This window comes from Cyprinodon tularosa, unplaced genomic scaffold, assembly GCF_016077235.1.
Source record: "Cyprinodon tularosa strain WSP-4 unplaced genomic scaffold, ASM1607723v1 ctg101, whole genome shotgun sequence".
Classification (NCBI taxonomy): Eukaryota; Metazoa; Chordata; class Actinopteri; order Cyprinodontiformes; family Cyprinodontidae; genus Cyprinodon; species Cyprinodon tularosa.
In genome coordinates, this window is record NW_024037794.1 from 246003 (window position 1) to 265340 (window position 19338).

General features: G+C 38.0%; 1 protein-coding gene across 7 annotated transcripts in view; it reads left to right on the forward strand.

The window, feature by feature from the left end:
* The first annotated feature begins 363 nt into the window (after positions 1–363).
* LOC119778063 (ryanodine receptor 1-like) overlaps positions 364–19338 on the forward strand; it is an 81561-nt gene continuing 62586 nt past the window's right edge. For all 7 annotated transcript variants that reach the window (XM_038277145.1, XM_038277171.1, XM_038277161.1 and 4 more), the window contains exons 1-23: positions 364–587; positions 4450–4569; positions 4652–4750; positions 4880–4900; positions 5515–5589; positions 7660–7738; positions 7827–7939; positions 8019–8118; positions 8223–8319; positions 8406–8480; positions 8575–8731; positions 8827–8991; positions 11024–11145; positions 12926–13112; positions 13201–13336; positions 13452–13547; positions 13834–13952; positions 14040–14173; positions 14966–15207; positions 16826–17018; positions 17130–17346; positions 17426–17530; positions 17611–17714. In XM_038277145.1, the coding sequence (XP_038133073.1) occupies positions 540–587; positions 4450–4569; positions 4652–4750; positions 4880–4900; positions 5515–5589; positions 7660–7738; positions 7827–7939; positions 8019–8118; positions 8223–8319; positions 8406–8480; positions 8575–8731; positions 8827–8991; positions 11024–11145; positions 12926–13112; positions 13201–13336; positions 13452–13547; positions 13834–13952; positions 14040–14173; positions 14966–15207; positions 16826–17018; positions 17130–17346; positions 17426–17530; positions 17611–17714 (2804 nt within the window). In that variant the 5' untranslated portion in view covers positions 364–539. The remainder of the gene's footprint in view (positions 588–4449; positions 4570–4651; positions 4751–4879; positions 4901–5514; positions 5590–7659; positions 7739–7826; positions 7940–8018; positions 8119–8222; positions 8320–8405; positions 8481–8574; positions 8732–8826; positions 8992–11023; positions 11146–12925; positions 13113–13200; positions 13337–13451; positions 13548–13833; positions 13953–14039; positions 14174–14965; positions 15208–16825; positions 17019–17129; positions 17347–17425; positions 17531–17610; positions 17715–19338) is intronic.

The following is a 19338-nucleotide window of genomic DNA, read 5'->3' on the forward strand; positions in this document are numbered from 1 at the left end:
CGTGTGCAACATTTATTTCACAAATTAGGTTATTTCCATCAGAATTTAAATTTTAAAACAGATAGAACAATAAGAAAAGTGGTTATCATGTAGTAAAAATATTTACTATCTTCAAGTATAACAACACTGCATACTGAACTGAAATATTTATCAATTAATTAATCATGGAATATTATGACATTTTCCTTTTAATAAGATGCCACTGTTTACATTACAGAACATTTTAGAGTACCATTACAACAGTTTAAAAACATTGATATATATATAGTTTATGTCCTCTTGCACATTTAAATAAATCATGTGCATTTGTCAGCTTGCTCCACCTCTTATGATGCTGTTTCTGAACAGCTGTGAATAATGACCAGTCAATCCATGAGCCCTCATGAGTCAGCCTGGGCGAAGCATTGGCGGGTGATCACGTTTATTTTTGTCCTTCAGGAACCTGCCTTATGTTTGGAGAACACAACAGCACTTGAAAGTGGCGAAACCTTGTAGGTAATCTATTTGTCTCGAGGTTCGTCTCTTAACACCTTGGGAGGATGGCAGAAGGCGCTGATGGAGAAGAGGAGATCCAATTCCTGCGAACCGTAAGTGATGTTTGATTCCACAAAAAAGATCTGAATCAACACATAAAAGTTCTTGCAAACATTGAAAAGTCAAACATTTAGAGCGCTTTTGTGATTTGTTCCTTGCTTGAACTGAGATGGAAAAAGACAGGTGGCTGGTATTGTCTGCATTGTTCTCTATTTATATCCCACAAGGGCTTTGTCTATTAGTCTGGTCACGTGAAAGATGGGCATTTTATGGACCTCATAAAACAATATAAAGCGTCATGTAAGAATGTTTTACAACAAGTTTAGCTTTAAGTTGACATTTTTAATGTATTTGCAAAGTAATGCTGTAAAGCAAATGGTCTCAATGACTGTATAAGGGTTTGTTTTCCTGCTATTTTACTTGTATTAAAATCAATATTATTGTATTAAAATTCTAGGCCCAAAAAGTTTGTAAGAATGAGCTTTAAATTTGGACAAATATGGTGAGAAAGACAAAACCATGAACTCATCAGAACTATTAACCGAGTTAAGTTGTGCTGTTCTTGATGCAATCTTCACTTGAGGAGATCTTTCTCTATTAAAAAAGCTGAAACTCTTTGAAAGATATCATAAGAAAGATACAAAAACAACAATAAAAGGACATTATAGAATGATATTTTTAGACAGTTTTTATTGGTCTTTGTTATACTATGTTGCTTAAAAGGTATGATCACTCCTTACCAGTAAGTTATTGAATAAAACTCTAATATTTTATATATTAAAGACTGATTTTTGGATCCAAAATAGAAAAATATTAGCTGTTTAATAGATATCCTCAGCTTTATGAAAGGTTTTTGATCTCATTTGTTCTTCCTGTGCACCTTTAGTGTACAACATGTGTGTCTTTAAGACATTTGGTTTATTTTTGCTGCTGCAAGCATTGCCGGTGTATCATATTTCCCGTTTTGATCTCAGTGCCACCGCCTGCTGAAGGACATTGTGGGCAGGCAAGAGGACTGCCGTAATGATACAGTCTTTATTTGGAAAGTCTGTGTTTACACTCCAACATTGTGTTGAACACATTTGTTTCTTACAGCCTGAACCAGAATCTGTGGTCTACATGGGGTTTTGAAATGGCCACATGCTGCTTAAAGCATACAAAGTGTTATATCAAGTGAATCCACAATGCATGACTGCATTATTATGATGGAGTTCAGATGTGTCCTTAGATATTGTCCCTTGGTGTGAAACACGGCCCTATAGGAAATATGTGAGCAATGTGTCATTAAGTTTCTGTCACTCGGTTGCTGTTTAGACTTGAACTCAGCTGGCTTCTATATTTACGGTGTGAGGATTAGCAAGTCCGAAGCTTCGCCCAATTCAGCACCTGCTTGCTTCAGTCTATGTGGTGACAGTGCTGCTTGATTTATTGCCCTTTATGCTAAGATTTTCATAACAAATGACTTTTTTAAACTTTTAAAAAGCAGTGAATCAACTGGCTGCTTACAGAATGATAAACCAAGCCAATATTTTTTTACCCACTGTCACCAGGCCTCATGTCACTGAGTCTGACTGTTGTCATGAAGGTCAGGCTTTTTAGAAATATTTGGAATTCTATAGATCATTTCATTCACCAATAAATGAAAGTAAATTGTTCAAAAAGAATGTAACGTTTTCGGAAAAAAAAATCTTAATTTATTTGTTACTATCAGGTTAAGATATTTTAAATGAATTAATAGATTGAAAACTGTAGATAATTTTCCATCTTAGTGGAAAACGGCATTAAGCCTGCTGATGTTTAATTTCAGCATGCCATTCACATGTTAGGTAGCTTAGAATGCTTTATGGTAAGGGGAATAGTAAAACACTAAATTTAAAGTTTCATACCTTGGCAGTAGTAGGTCTTGAGGACCTTTGCTTAGGGCATTATCGTGTCAAGGGGCTGCACAAGCAGCAACACAATTTACTTCCTCAAATTTTAACTCAGGAGAAAGTGGACGCTGGTTTAGCTCTAGGGCTGTAACAAATTATTTTTTTGCTGATCGAATAATCTGTCAATTATTTTTTCGATTAATAATCAGAATGCCAAAGGTTCCATAAAGAAGATCTTTTACAAAATCAAACCAGGTCAAACAAAAGTTTTCCACTTGATGAGATCTGGATAAAGCATATTGATTTTTTCTTCATCTTAAATGCAAAATATTGATATAGTTTTATTTACAATTTTGATATAATATCCGCTCTAATTGGGTTGCTCTGTCAGCTAAAGGCATATTTTAGAGTCTCTATACGCCAGGATTAATTGATTACTAAATTAGTTGATGATTATTTCAATAATCGATCATCACGATTAATCTGATTAATTGTTTCAGCTATAGTTAGCTCTAAAAGAAACTATGACTATAATGCCAAATGAACCTTTAATTAAGAGTTTTTCTCTTTGCCAATTCTGGCAAATATTTACCTTTCCTGTCCAGAAAGAAAGCACCAACATCCGGATGGCTTCTTAGCCCATTTCTTTCCTAAAATCGGCACCAGTGTTTACCCTGATTTTGCTTTTTTTTTGTTCAGCTTGAATCTGAGAAATGTAATCCTGAGAAGAAGCCATTTTTTAAAGCTATCAACAATGCATGTGATTTAATCCTATTATTTCTATTGGTGCGAAATCCTTTCATGTCGATGCTGGCAACGTAACAGGAAGTAAATATTCTAATATAAATATTAGAATATCTAAATATTTTTGAAATTAAACAATTTTTTGTTCTCTTTCAGTAAAAGTAATACTTTTATGTTGCATCGCTCTACATGTTCTGTGGCTGTATTATTCTTTTAGAAATGAATAACTTTAATGAAAAAATTGAAAGTGAGAAAAATACTTTCAACAGATCAAACTGAAAACTGGAATCTTCTACAGTAAAGAGTTATTTTAAACCTAGTGTGTAATTTACAATACCTTCTGTATATTTATCTATAATATTCATAATATAGATGACTTTAGCCAATTACAGCTACAATGTACAATTATACACTTGTATAATTATTTATTATCATCAGTCAATCATCCATCAATTGATTTATCATCAATCGATTGATTAATCAGTTTCTAAACTCAAATTGAATCCTTTACCTTCTCTGTACAACACACCAATTAGAAATAGTTATAATAGTTAATTGTTGTCACTTTCATGAGGCCTTGTTTAAAAAAAGATTCACTAAATCCAATAACGATCTGATTTAAGGGAAAAACAGTGAAGTGTTTGAAGTTCTCTCATCAGATTAACACTGGATTTCCCCACCTCATGTCCCACTGAAAGCATCAGTCTCTCTGGTTCACAGCCAGCAGAAAAGATAACATCCAGAACTGTATCTCTGTGCTGAAAGAGCCTCGGCACACAGCCCTCATGACCAGCCGAGTCACTAAGGAGAATGAAAGGAGGCAACAGATGTCCGTCTTACTGCACAATAACTGCCTCAAAGGAAATGTTGATTGAGACTGTGTGAAATAATATTCTTAAAGCTACACCTTTTTCTAGAAATATTTTATCCCTTAATTTCTCAGCTAAAAAAATCTGCCTTTTTGTTTAAAAAAAAACAAAACAAAAAAAACATAGTGACTGTGACCTTGAGCTTGGAATAACCTGTACTAAGCTTTTAGTCTGTAAATGATTGCATTATCACTCTCCTACTCAGTACAACTGGAAACAACAGTCAGCAGGACATCCACATATCACATTAATCCTCAGAGTTTTATATTCTACAACAATAATGACAAAGCAAAGTCAGGGGATAAAGTTGAACAAATGATTACACATGGTTCATTGGAACATAGTTTAGACAGGTTTAATTGCTATATGCATACCTTCTGTGTTTCGAGCAAAAAATGCCCCCTGCCATCTTTTCATGTTTGTCTGTCCAGGATGATCAAGTGGTGCTTCAGTGTACTGCGTCCATTCTCAAGGAACAGATCAAAGTGTGTCTGTCATGTGAAGGATTTGGGAACAGGCTTTGTTTTCTGGAGACCACATCAAATGCTCAGGTAGAGAGAGGACACCTGATGTATTGCTTTTGGATTCAGTAGTTCCTCTGACCATCTCTCTTTACTGATTATGTTGTTTCAGAATGTGCCACCAGACCTCGCAATTTGTTGCTTCATTTTGGAGCAGTCGCTGTCTGTGCGAGCATTGCAGGAGATGCTCTCTAACTCCTCTGTGGATGAGGTAGGACACAATTAAAGGATTAAATGTTGCTTACTTTTACCAGCAGTGCTTGTACTTATACAATATATGTTCAATTAACAAGTAAAATGTTCCTTTTTACCCGACAAATCTTGAACCTGACAACTGAAGGAGGTCGATTTGGACAAATGGGTAAGTGCTGATTTCAGGCATCACAAGGCCATATCCACAAGGGAGTTTAAACAGCTTGTTACCTCCGCCAATGGGGTTATGTTTTAGCAGAGATTATCTGTCTGTCTGTGTATGAGATTACTTGAAAAGTTATGGATTTTAATGACATTTTTATCAGGTGTCCCTCAGTTACATTTGGTGATAATCCAGGTCATAATCTGGATAAAGGATTTTTCTAAAAAAGATTCTCACATTTTGAGATAGGGATATTTGGCAGAATATGCAGTTCCCCACTTGACCAGAGGGTAGCAGCAGTGAGTATTGACAGCTTCAGCTGTCTGGAGGTATTTTACAGATGACAAAAACACAAGAAAGGGAACGTCGTTGGTTTGTCGCAAAACTCTCCAATCTTTATTTATTGAAATTACTGAATATAAAAAGGCCTTCAGCATGCAAAATGTTGTTGCATGCTGTGTTGCCTACTGTGCTGCCCATTTTCTTTAGTTTCATGTTTAATGTATCTCCTGTTATTTTTTTTATCTACCAAGTCAATTTATTTAGAATCTCTAAAATTTGTGGTACTAACTGATAAACGGTTTAAATTAAATTACCAAGTCTTTCCCTATTTCCTTCAGTCATCTCAAGGTGGAGGTAATCGAACCCTGCTGTATGGACATGCCATCCTCCTGAAACACACTCACTCCAACATGGTGAGCACACAATCATTCAATTCAAATGATTGTCTGCAGCTAAATATCATAAAGATGCACAACCATTAAATTCAACGCAACAAATTCATACCTTTAATGCGATTTGGCGAGAAGTTCTGTATCAACGCAAGGGAAACAGATGCAATTCACAGTTTAAAGCCATAGAGCTATATTAAGATCAAATTGCATATTGTAGCATTAATCAACTCTAAATTTATTCCACTCTAAGTTTTATTCCACTGAGTTCAATGCCTTGAGAATAAAAAATCTATTTAAATCCACCTCTTTGCAGTGTTCAAAATAAAGTGTTTCCTCTGCCTGAACTAGCACATAGTGACACTGGAAAGGATCCTCTTCCATTTAGCAGTAAAAACCAACCCTCTGTTGCAGGGGTAACTCCAGTACTCAAGGGCAGGTATCCTGCAACTATTAGATTATTCCAGGGTTGAACACATCTAAATCAAATGACTGAATTACCTCCTCATTATGAAGTCAACGGCTGTGTCTGAGCATCCACCCTAACCCCTAGATCCCTCAATCCCTATATAGAGCGGGGACTACTTAGTAGACTTTATAGCGAACTCAGATAACTGAACACTCAGACAGATAATCACTACTTCTCACTCCCCGTTGGTCACGTAACTCCGCCTCCCTGCACGGTGTCTGCAACATCTTGTTATTTGTCACAGCCACAACAAATGATGCTTTGTGAGGAGAGCTCTCGCAAAGCAATCTGGGATACAGCTGCCCACCCAGTGACCATGGATGATCACTTCTTTTTAAGGTGAATTGTGGTAAATTCAACCACTAGATGTTCAGACATCTAGTCTAAAATGGCGTAAGCACTATACAGTTTCTTACATAGGGATAGGGCAGACATTTGAAAACAGCTATTTTCTCAAGAGTCCTCCTAATCTTAAAATAACTTGATTCAGATATAGTGGACCAAGGACACATCCAAATGTTGCAGGATATCGGCCCTCAGGAATTGGAATTGCCCACCCCTGGGTGAATGATTTAGAGGTCAGAGACAAACACAGTAAAAAAAAAAAAAGAAACGCTCATCCAAGACTACCCTTGGTATTAAAATCAAAACGTATTCACAGACTTAATAGCATCACTTGCTGTGTCATTGATTTACAAAATGTGTAAAAACAATAGGGTTTGTCAGTGGCACAATTAAAGAAAGACACAAAACTAAGTACAGAAGCATTTAGTGAAGTTTATTTACTAAAGAGGGAAACAAACTACACAGACTTAATAACAGAAATGGCTGAATCAGTGACACGAACAGGCGCAGCTAAATAGTAAAACGTTAATGTAGGGTTAATTTTTGTAGATTAACAAAACAGTGACAGATTACAAGCTTATTGGAAGTAACAGGTACATCCATGACTAAACAAGAAGCGCTGAGTGAAGAGTGCTAAAATAAGACATGCTAGGGGAGTGTTGGCCTAGTGGTTAGAGCAGTGCACTTGTACTCTGAAAAGGTTGGAAGTTCCTGGTTAGATCCCCACTGCCTCCACTCTGGGTTCCTGGGCAAGACCCATAACCCCACGATGCTCTGTGGGTGCTGCACAATGGCAGCCCACTGCTCCCCAAAGGTTGGGTTATATGCAGAGATAAATTTCTCCGATGTGAGATCAATAAAGTTAAATTACTATAGAACAGAAAATGAAACAACATTATCTTCACCAGTAGACCGTAGAATGGGCCGGGCCTACTTTCTCTCAAGCTGAAAATGGAGAGAAGACAAAGTTGATGATGACAGTTGGTTATTTATAAATGGAGTATTGCATTTGAATGTAGCTAGTTAGAAGAAGTGGTTATACTGACTATTTAAGACAACTCTCTGCTTGATTTGAACTATTTAATTAAAGTTGTGGCTGGACCACACATCCACTGCCTCCCCAATAATTTGAAATTTACCACTTCTGTGTGACAGCATTATGTAGAGTTAGTTTAGGAAAACCTAAACCTCTCTAACAGCCAGCCTTTATGACAATCAGGTGTTTTCTTAAAGTTCATGCTATTCCAGATGTAAAGATGTTGTCTTTGTTTTTATCACAGTACTTGAGCTGTCTGACTACATCTCGATCACTGACTGACAAGTTGGCCTTTGATGTGGGCTTGCAGGAAGACTCGACAGGTGGCTTTAGATGTTACTGCTATGAAGGAACTGCATGCATTTGTGAATTTAAGAAATATGTTGACTTTATTCCATTTCTCTGTTGTAGGAGAGGCCTGCTGGTGGACCATACACCCGGCCTCAAAGCAAAGATCTGAGGGTGAAAAGGTCAGGGTGGGAGATGATCTCATCCTTGTTAGTGTTTCTTCAGAGAGATATCTGGTTAGCATCATTGTTTTACTATAAAAATCTGTTTTTGGTTAATCAGTCTTATTAATTTTATAAACTTTGCTCTGTTCAGCACCTCTCCTATGCAAGCGGTGACCTAATGGTTGATGCATCCTTCATGCAAACACTCTGGACCATGACCCCTGTCATGTCTGGCTGTGAGCTTGCTGAAGGTCTGTAGTTCCTCATTAATTGTGTTTGTCTATAGACATTGGCTTGTCTTTATTAAAAACAAAAAAACAATTAACAAAGAAATAAAAAAAACGTTGCCTTCCAGGTTTTCTTATCGGAGGGTATGTGCTCAGGCTCTTCCATGGTCACATGGACGAGTGCTTGGCCATTCCAGGTGCAGACCAGGGGGACGACCAACGCAGGTATTTTTTGGGGGGAATTTCATCAGTTTGTAAGTTAGCTATCTGAAAAATTTCCAAAACATTTGAATATTTTCTCAACATCACAGAGTTGCCCATTACGAAGGTGGTGCTGTATGCAGCCACGCTCGCTCCTTATGGAGACTCGAGCCTCTGCGGATCGCGTGAGATTTTTGTTTTCTCCAAAATTTCTTAATGACTGTTACACTTATAAAAAAAAAGCTTCCTTTCATATAATTTGTTTCTGCCCTTTGACAGGTGGAGTGGAGGTCACATCAAATGGGGACAGTCTTTCCGGATACGCCACATAACAACAGGACGATACTTGTTACTTGATGAGGACAAGGGACTTCTGTTGGTAGACCCAGAGAAAGCCAATTCCAAGATGTCAGCTTTCTGCTTCAGAATTTCTAAGGTTTTATAAGAACTTAGCTGTAGCTGGCTTCTTTAAAGCGTCTTTAAAGTGAAATCAAATATATAAAGTAAATAAATGTTTTTCTCCTAACAAAGGAAAAAATTGAAGTGGCCCAGAAGCGGGATGTGGAAGGCATGGGAACACCGGAGATTAAGTATGGGGAATCCATGTGCTTTGTGCAGCATGTTTCATCTGGACTTTGGCTTACATATGCTGCTGTGGATGCCAAATCTGCTCGTCTTGGACCTCTGAAAAGAAAGGTAGAACCGTACAGTACATCAAGATTACAGCTAAAGTAGCTGCTTTTGAAAAGTAGTTTTGAAACAGAATGTAGGAAGCATCTGTTCTACATACAATGAGTTGCAAAAGTATTCATACTATCCAGTTTTATAAAAAAAAAATATATAAATGTAATCAGTCATCAGGAAACATTGAAAGATATTGCCCTTAAATAATATATTTGATTAGGAAATGCAGTCTACCCAGGCAAATTTAATCTTAGTATAAATCCTGCTTTTTATATGAAGATCTCATAAGTTTGCTAGAAAGTATTATTGAGTGACCACCATTATTAGGACCAAGAAGCATAGCAGACAGCAGCGTTAGATCACTTCCGCTCTGCTCCGAGGTAAGTGTTGCAGTAAATATCCACCAATTATAATCAATCCTAGTTAGTCTGACTTTATAGTGAGGAGGAGTGCAACAAAGAGTTTATAGCCATGTTCAAAAATGTTGCTCCACTCAAATTGGGCCAGATTCTGGAGCAGGTCAGAGGTCAACTTACAAAAACCAAACTAGACAAATAGGAAACGCATGAGCATAACATGAGTATTTTTAAATCATTTATAAATTATATTTCTAATTCTGTGAGGTCTACATTAGATATTTATATTATGGACAATTTAAACATTGAGTGCAGCAAATTTAGCTAAAAAAGTGGATTTATTTCTGTGTACTCACTGCAGAACAAAACAGTTTTCTGCTGACTTCTGCATTGAATACTCGTGTCTTTAGATGATCTGTGCCTGCTTCTCTGAGCATCACTGTAGAAAGTTTGCATAAAAGGGAGGGACATTCTTCAAAGCAACTGGGTACCTGCCTACCATGTTCAGTTTTTTAGCCAATACCAACGGTACCAGCTTCTTTTTGTTTTGCAAGCAGTGGGATTAACTGAAAAAATGATCCAAACCATAGAGTTAAGTAGAGCTGAGTGGTGCTTATAGAAAAGGTACAAAGGAGAGAATAATCAAAGTGTCATGATGGGTTCACTAAAAGCGACCCAAGAATGCAGAACACCACTAACAGACACAGGGATGAAAGTTTAACAAGTTTATTATGCACAAGCACACAGAATGTACTGTTTCCGGTTCGGGGCCTGGATACTGGTTCACCGGAGTCTGCGTGAGAGACAGTTCAGTTAGCGTTGCCAACAGAGGTTTGATTTCCAGAGGATCACTGATTGTACCTTGAGGGTTCTTGAGGTTAGCTTTGGGAGAGTCACTGTTGAGTCTGGAGAGGAGTTCATCAGCAGAGTCCGTTGCTGCTTCAGCGTCTCACGTCTATAATGAACAGACCTTGGTTTGGGTTTTCCAGCTCTAGTCCAGAGCTGCTTGGAGGTTCTCTGAGATTCTTCAGGTTTGGCTCTGAGGGTCGGCTCGGCAGGTTAGCTCTTCCAGAGCTTTCACAGAGGAGACACAGGTTTCCTGGAAGACAGAGACAATAATTAGAATCCAGGCTGGAATCAAAGTCAAAGAGTTTCACTGAGGATCTAGGCTTAAGTGCTGACCAACTGGAACAACACTGCGGCGTTGAGGCAAGGTCTGAAGACAGCTTAAGTAGTGGATCCTCTGATGGTCTTGATGAGCTGCAGCTGTGCAGGAGGCTCCCTCAGAGGATCCACGGCGGACTCTGCTGGAGAAAGGTGGAATTTCTCCAGCTCCCAACACAAAGAAAGAACCAAGACACATGGTAACTGGGGAGATGCAGACACCCACCAATATAGTACTTATGGAAAAGTAATGCTGCTAGACGAAAAACATCACACATCATCTTTAAGACAATGTTACCGCTTAGGGGCACGGTGGTGGCATAATCAGGATTTAAGAAGAGCCAGAAAAGCTAAGTTGAGTTGATGGAAACACCAGAGATTCCTAGAAGAATCCAGTTAGTTGATGCAAAATCCTTCAGAGTTTTTAGTTTTTTCAGGAAAACACTGACCAAAGAGTTGAATCCTTTTGCAAGGTATGGTGCATGTACATCTTGATTTTAAGTGTCTGTGATTCTGGTTCTCAGGCCATACTCCACAAAGAAGGTCACATGGATGATGCACTCACAGTTGCTCGATCGCAGACTGAAGAGTCTCAAGCTGCCAGAATGATTTACAGCACAGCAGGCCTCTTCAACCAGTTCATCAAGTAACTATTCTTCATTTCCTTATTATCTGTCTCCATTTGGTTGAGGTTTTTGTGAGGACACAAATGCAGAGGCTGAGAGGCAGGGGTGAGTTCTTTGGAGATTTAATGGGATATCACAGGTAGAAAAAACAGGTATCCAAAAATCCAACATAAAAATTAAACACAAACCAGAACCATGGAGACATCAGGGGAAAACAATCACAAGGAGCCAGGGTGAGACAAAGTAAGACGAGGAACCAGCACTGAGGGACTGCAGAGGGAGTGTAGTTATGACTGACTGAACAAAGGCAGGACTAACAATAGGGGTGTAAATAATAATTGTTTTGTATCGATGCATCGATCCAAAAGCCGACGATCCGATGCATCGACACGTCCGCAAGATAATCAATTAATGTTTTTTTTTTCCCCCTCCGGTCTATTTTTATCCATTTGCTCCTGGGCGTAAGTCTCCCTCCCGTGCTGCGGTGCCGCTAAACCTATTTTGCCCTCCTACCGCGCTTCCTGGTTATACTCTTACAGCAGTTTGTTGCAGCAAGCTTCACACAGACATTTTTAAATTATGCTCAGTATTGAAGTGTGGTCTGGGCTACACGCTGTGGGTCTAGATACGGCCGAGGCGATGAGGAAGTGGGGGCGAGTTTAGTCCGACGACGGAGGGAAAAAAGAGCGGAGATTCAGCTGGAAAAAGGCTCCCAGCGTTCTCGCGCACCTCGCTCTTCTAGCGGGTCAAACTTCACGAGTTGTTTTCCGCAATTTCGGTCATAAAAACAAAACAAGCCGGCCTCCTGTCTGGTGCACTGTTTGCGGTCAGCTACAATCTGGGAGAGGAGCAGCGGAGCGTCTCTCAAGGGGCGGTGACGTCAACACTCTGGAGCCTTCTTCTTCTTCTTTTTTTTAATGGCGGTTGGCAAACAACTTATAGGTGCATTACCGCCACCTTCCAGAATGGAGTATGGACCAGACAAACTCTTATATTCTCCCTAAAATACCCGTTCTTCTTAGAAAATTAAAAATACTACCAAAAACTACATCCCCAGATGACCTTTGAAACAATTCCCTTATATCTAGTTTATTTTTATTCCTGTCTAACTCTCTACACAACATCTCTCTTTCCTGAATATATTTATTACATTCTAAAAAAATATGTTGGACAGTTTCTCTGGAGCCGAGGTATTGCATTGAACTCATTACACTGATATTGTGCAGTATTTTTGCAGTATTTTTTGATGCAACTTTTCTACTTCTGTTATTTGCTGTTGTTTCTAAAGAAAATGCATAATGATATTACAGCTTTCATTGATTTATTTCAAACTTGAAACTTTGTTTAGCCTGTAAGGTGTAAAAAAAAAATAATAATAATAATTTTAAAAAAATTAATCGAATCGAATCGACTCGAATCGAATCGTGGTGTATTCTTAAGTATCGAAAATAATCGAATCGTTGGGTCAGGAAATCGATACTGAATCGAATCGCCATGATGGATGTGATTTACACCCCTAACTAACAAGCTGATAATGAGCAGGTGTGAGTAGAGCTAACGAAGAAGCCAAGAGAAAAGAAAACAAAAGGGGGAAACAGAGGACAAGCAAAGAAAAACCTAAGGAACTTAAATAAATCCATAACACACCAATAAACCTAGAAATGAAGGAAAAACCTGGATAAACTTGAAACTGAAAACTTAGAGAAAACCAACAGAACAAAGATCGTTACAATTATCAATCTCTAAATTGTTCATTTCCCCTCTAATGCTCATCTTATTTTTCTCATGTTATGCCTCTAGGGGTTTGGATGCTTTGAGTGGAAAAACCAAATCTGCTAATCCGCCTTCACTGCCAATGGACGCAGTGGTTCTCTCTCTTCAGGATCTCATCTTTTACTTCAGACCACCTGAAGAGGAACTAGAGCATGAGGACAAACAGTTCAAGCTTCGCTCCCTGAAGAACCGACAGAACCTGTTCCAGGAGGAGGTTGGTCCGCCTAGTGAGGGAATCAGCTATATGTTGAGTAACAGTAACTTTTCATAAGTCAACCCACAATATTTCTTCTTTTTGACAGGGAATGATTAACCTCGTTCTGGACTGCATTGATCGGCTCAATGTCTACAACACTGCAGCCCACTTTTCAGAGTATGCTGGCGAGGAAGCTGCAGAATCATGGAAGGAGATAGTAAATTTACTTTATGAACTACTGGGTAGGTCCAGCAACCTGTTTTTGCTGTGCATTACATTCATGAACTATATGATAATGCTTCTATTTGTTCAGCGATGCTACATTACTGTTATTTCCCATTTCTTCTCACCCTGAAGCTTCTTTGATCCGAGGAAACCGAACCAACTGTGCTCTTTTCTGTGACAACCTGGACTGGCTGGTCAGTAAGCTGGATCGTTTGGAAGCATCCTCAGGTATCAGTGGGAAACTATATTTCCATTTAAAGTTTATATTTGTGCTTACACTGGTGAGAAAGGCCTCTAGTTTCCGGACTTCCTTTGAATCATTTAAATATTATATTACTTGCCTACCAATGTTTAATTGATTTGAAATTGTGAAATATGTCACATTTTATTCAGTATTTTTCATTATATATTTTTTTTCAATTTCTTTGGCAATGTTGAAGCATCTCTAAATAACTTGAAGGCCTTTACAGCTCAACACTGCCTAAACTACCTTCTGTTCTCATTTGCATGGTAGGAATTCTGGAGGTGTTGTACTGTGTTTTGATTGAGAGTCCAGAGGTGTTGAATATCATTAAGGAGAATCACATCAAATCTATTATCTCTCTACTGGATAAGCACGGACGCAACCACAAGGTTTGTACATTTTGAAATCCTTTTCCTTTGGCTGCTTCTGAGAGCAGTTCTCTAACTGGTCGTGTTACTGAAACCTTTTCCCTATAGGTTTTGGATGTGCTTTGCTCTCTGTGTGTCTGCAACGGTGTAGCTGTGAGATCAAACCAGAACCTTATCACAGAGAACCTACTTCCAGGTCGCGACCTTCTTCTTCAAACCAACATTATTAACTATGTCACCAGGTGGGTAGGTTTGCACAGATGCGTAGCCAGAACATTTTTATAAGGGAATAAGCCAATAACCAGAGTATACTGAGGGGGGGCCAAAAGTGGATAGGCACCAGAACCTCAGGGTCAATCTACACTGTTTAACAGGAACAAGCACAACGTCTACATATCTAAATAAAGACAAACTATAGTTTCCCAAAGCCTTTGCTAACAGATAGATGCATATATTTAAACATCCTTCAAGATAAAAGGTGTATTGGATAAAATTCTTTGAGGTTTGAGTTCTGGAGCGAACATCTTTTCCCTCGTAATTACTTACCTGCTTTTATCAATATCATTCTACTTTAAAATTATATTTACAAGTACTAATATCTACATAAATTGATAATTTAATAGGTTTTTATTAAGATAGTTATTTACGGTATCTATGATTTCATTGAAGACTCTTAGATGACATGCAGTGACACAACATTTTCTCTTTAACACAAAACCTAGTTCTGAAAAAGCATGAAATATGTACTAGTCATCTCTAATGTTGGTGTATTGATGTGCATAATTAACCAGTGTTTTTTGTTGTCAAGTAATTGTTAATATCTATAAAATTAAAATGTTTTGAATATTCTACTTGAGAGAAAAAAATGGTAGGGAGGGCCAGTGATTGGCTAAGGGTGGCCATGGTAACCCCTGACCCCCCATCTAGCTCCTCCCCTGGTTTGCATGAGTTTATACTCTGTTTTTTTTCTCTCTCTCTCTCTTCAGAGGGCTTTTATTTTTATCTATAACAGTTTCTGTCTTCTATTACTCTAGCATGAGACCCAACATATTCCTTGGAACTTGCGAAGGATCTACTCAGTATAAGAAGTGGTACTTTGAGGTGATGGTGGATCATGTAGAGCCGTTCATCACCGCCCAGCCGTATCACCTGCGAGTGGGTTGGGCTCTGACCGAGGGCTACAGCCCTTACCCTGGTGGTGGAGAAGGCTGGGGGGGTAATGGAGTTGGTGATGACCTGTATTCCTATGGCTTTGATGGCCTTCACCTTTGGTCAGGTAAAGCAAATATTTTGTTTTTTTAGCAGAAATTCTAAATAACAATTTTAAGACTAAAAGGTCAAACCGAGCAATTATTCTCTGTTGTACAATTCAGATATATTCAGTAGGAGCACTTTATTTCTACTCAAGTAAAAGTAACAAGCATCAACAAAAGCAACCAAGAAAATACAACAAGAAAATGAAATAATGAAATTCATGAAATCTGTTTATTTATTCATTTAAATTTTTTATAGTGCTCAAAAAGCATTTCAATGTTACATCTACTTTATAGCCAGTTTAAAAATGCTAATGTGCATAAATACCTAAAGCAGGGGTTTTCAACAGGCCAAGGAGCCCCAAACTGATGGCGAAATGGAGTGGGGACCCGCAATTATATATATTGTATGAAATTGTGTTATATGAAATTGGTCCTATAGTCACTCTATTACAGATGGAGTCATGTAACGACTGATTCCTCGTTGATGGGACAGGTGTTGGACAGGTGTTGGACAGGTGTTGGGAATGAAACTGTGACCACCAATGTGTCCATTGATGACTGAAAGACATCTTCTGCCTCTATTTATCCGTTTACTACAGTGTGTTGAATTCATGTTAATGTGTATTTAAAGACCTTTCAATTAGTGGAAAAAATTGCAGGAGGGAATAAAAAAAAAGAAGTCTAATCAACCAAAATGTTTGCGACCCCCATGCAGTACCTCCGTGGACCCCTAGGGGTCGTGAACCCCCTGTTGAAGACCTCTGATCTAAAGGATCTAGCTTGTTTTATTGTTCTTATCTTATGAATATTGAAAAAATAATGGTCATATCTATTTATTCTAATAGTTACAATTAATCAATATGTTGACTCTTGTGTCCCACCAAACACACTGAATTGGCTAATATTGTTTATTTACAAAAATGTGCTGTTTTAAAGCACTTTAAACAATAGAGATTACTTTTAAGACTCTATCAAACATCCATCAAACTATTCCTGAAAAATTCATTTGGACACAGATATTTTGTTGCTATGCCTTTTATGGCTAATGTCCTTAAAAATGTTTTAGCTTAATCATTTCCATTAAGCAGCTACAATGGAAATAATTTTTTTCATTTAATCCAATTCTCTTTAATGAGGCTATAAGTAAATCAGCCACAGTTTTGGCATCGAGCCAATAATAACTGCTAACTGAAACTATTGTTAATCAAATACGCTTCAGCTTATATGCTGTAGTCCTATTCATAGTAAAGGTGTTTATAAATAGAATCAGAGGTGTCACCTATGTTGTCAAAGGGACTTTGAGGATGTTAAAAAAAAAAAAAAAAAAAAATTGCCATCTCCATTGGAGAACTGTTTGCAACAGCAAAATGTTGCATGTAGGCCTGATAATTCAGAAGCTGTTCTTTATTTATTTCAGTTCTATATTTTCAGGCAGAAACTGCTTCTGAAACCAGATAGGCTTCGAAGATTAATCTTTTATTCATCATTAAATCTCTTATAATCTTGGATTTAAAGTTTAAATAATAGGGATTTAATTTATATACATTGACATTTTAGATGACAAATTTTAACTACATTTATTTGCCTAGTAACTAGTTCTTTAGATAGTGCAGTAGCTAACCTACTGGCTGTCTGCAGGGCGTGTACCACGGCATGTTGCTTCTTCCAACCAACACAGTCTGGCAGCAGAGGACGTGGTCAGCTGCTGTCTTGATCTAAGTGTGCCAAGCATCTCCTTTCGTATCAACGGGCATCCTGTTCAGGGAATGTTTGAAAATTTCAACCTGGACGGTCTGTTCTTTCCAGTCGTCAGCTTCTCTGCAGGCATAAAGTATGGCACTTTAAAAGTCTTTATTCCCCAATGTTTTTCTTTTTTTCTAACCAATGGATTTATATTTTTTTAAACAACTATCAAATGTCTGTTTGTTGTTCCAAATGCAAGGCTGCGGTTTCTTCTCGGAGGGCGTCATGGGGATTTCAAGTTTCTGCCCCCTCCAGGCTACGCTCCATGCTATGAGGCAGTGCTGCCCAGGGACCGTTTGCGGATTGAGCCCATCAAGGAATATAAACATGATTTTGATGATGTTCGCAACCTGCTTGGTCCGACCCAGTCCCTGTCTCACACAGCGTTCACTCCCTATCCTGTGGACACAATTCAGGTAAAATCCTGCCCTTCCACTGCATTGTCAAAGTGGTTAGAACCTCAGTGAAATTTAAATTTTTCATTTGATCTTTCAGATTGTACTTCCTCCTCATTTGGAGCGGGTCCGGGAGAAACTTGCAGAAAACAGTCATGAACTATGGGCTGTTACTCGCATAGAACAAGGATGGACATATGGACTAGTGGGTGCTTTCAGGGTGTGACTTTTTTTGCTTTCTTTCTGTAGAGAAATTTGAGCAAAAAATTGTGCTTTTCCTTAAAGTTTCGTGACGACAACAAGAAGATGCACCCCTGCCTGGTAGATTTCCAGAGCTTGCCTGAGCCGGAGAAGAACTACAACTTAGCAATGTCAGGAGAGACGCTAAAGTACGTAAAGTCCAACTCAACACTCCTGGGTTTTTCAGACTTTGCTCCTCTATTGACGGTTTTTTTAGTCTGCTGAGGCGTAATCCTTGATGATTATTTTATTAAGATCTGAAAAAAATATGTTTACAAAAGGGTTGGAGTTTAGAACTGTCATTGTATTACTAGATTTTATTCTCCATTTCAGAGGTGTATAACAAGGATTGTGAGACCCCCTAATGAGTTTTGGAAGCATTGCAGGGAGGTTGTTATATAAAAATGTACTTTGTTTTATCAAAAATAAATCAGGCAGAGTAACATTGTAGTACTGATTAAACTACAGTATTATCTGTCACCTTTACACAGACAATATATTTTGACTGCGATTATAACCCTCTGTACTTAGAAGGGGGTTATGATTTCCCATGGAGGACATGTTGAGGGGTTCCTTGGATTGAAGACAATCCTGGATCCTGGCCTGAGAAACGTTGAGGATCTGTGAATTCTATTTTCCAAAATAGGGTTTTCTCAAAGCATAGCTAATTGTATCCGATCCACGTGTATTTATAAAGCACTTTAAAATTTCCCAGGGATCTAAGTGCTGTACAGGGAACAACAGCAAAACTGATCCACAGACTCAGAGGATTTAATTAAAAGCAATAAAACCATAAAATACATATAATAACATTAAAATAATAATACTTAATATCACAGGCTAACATCAACATCTAATGTAGTGTTATAATCCAAGGGAAAAAGGTGAGTTTTAAGTAGTGATTTAAAATCAGAAAAAGAAGTAGACTCTTTGATACACTAGAACATCTTTTAACATTTTTGAAGCTGCCACAGAAAAAGCGCAGAGGCTCCTAAGTTTCCTTTTAGTTTTAGGCACCTCAAGGAGCATAGTGAGCTGACCTGAGTGAACAGGAGGGTGCATGAAGGTGCAGAAGCTTTAGAAAGATAAGATGGAGCAAGGAAATTGAGAGACTTAAAAACAACTAAAAGAACTTTAAAATTGACCCTAAAATGTATGGTGAGCGATCGTAATGAGGCTAAAATAGGGGTAAGGTATTGATGCTGACGTGTGCCAGATAAAAGACGTGCCACAGCATTTTCCACTCTTTTGAGTCTAGCAATGTTTAAACCACTAACCCCACATAAAGTGCATTGTAGTAATCCAGCCAAGTAGTAATGAAGGCATGGATTACTACTTCTAAATGAGCTTTATTTTAGCCAACTGCCTGTTAGTAACCATTTACATCTATTCTTTCAACCATAATGTAAGATCAGTTCTTAACTGGTCTGCAATCATGGCTTCTGATTGGATGGATAATCTTTTATTATTTTCTTGGGCAACATTCTCATTGTTAGATTATAAAACTGCCCAAAGAGGTTAGTTAATAAATATATAATAAATATCTTCCTGTTTCATTAAGTGATTTTGTTTGCTATTTTATATTCATTTTCTAGTCATTAGGACAAAAACTATCTGGTGACCCTCTCATTAAACAGCTAAATAGAGTTTTTCTTTTCTAAAATGCATCTAATTCACATTCTTGCTGCCGACAATAAGTATTAAAACATTTCCTTGAGAAAAATAATATAGAATCAATCCAAAAAATTTTGGAGGCCTTGTTTTATTTTATTT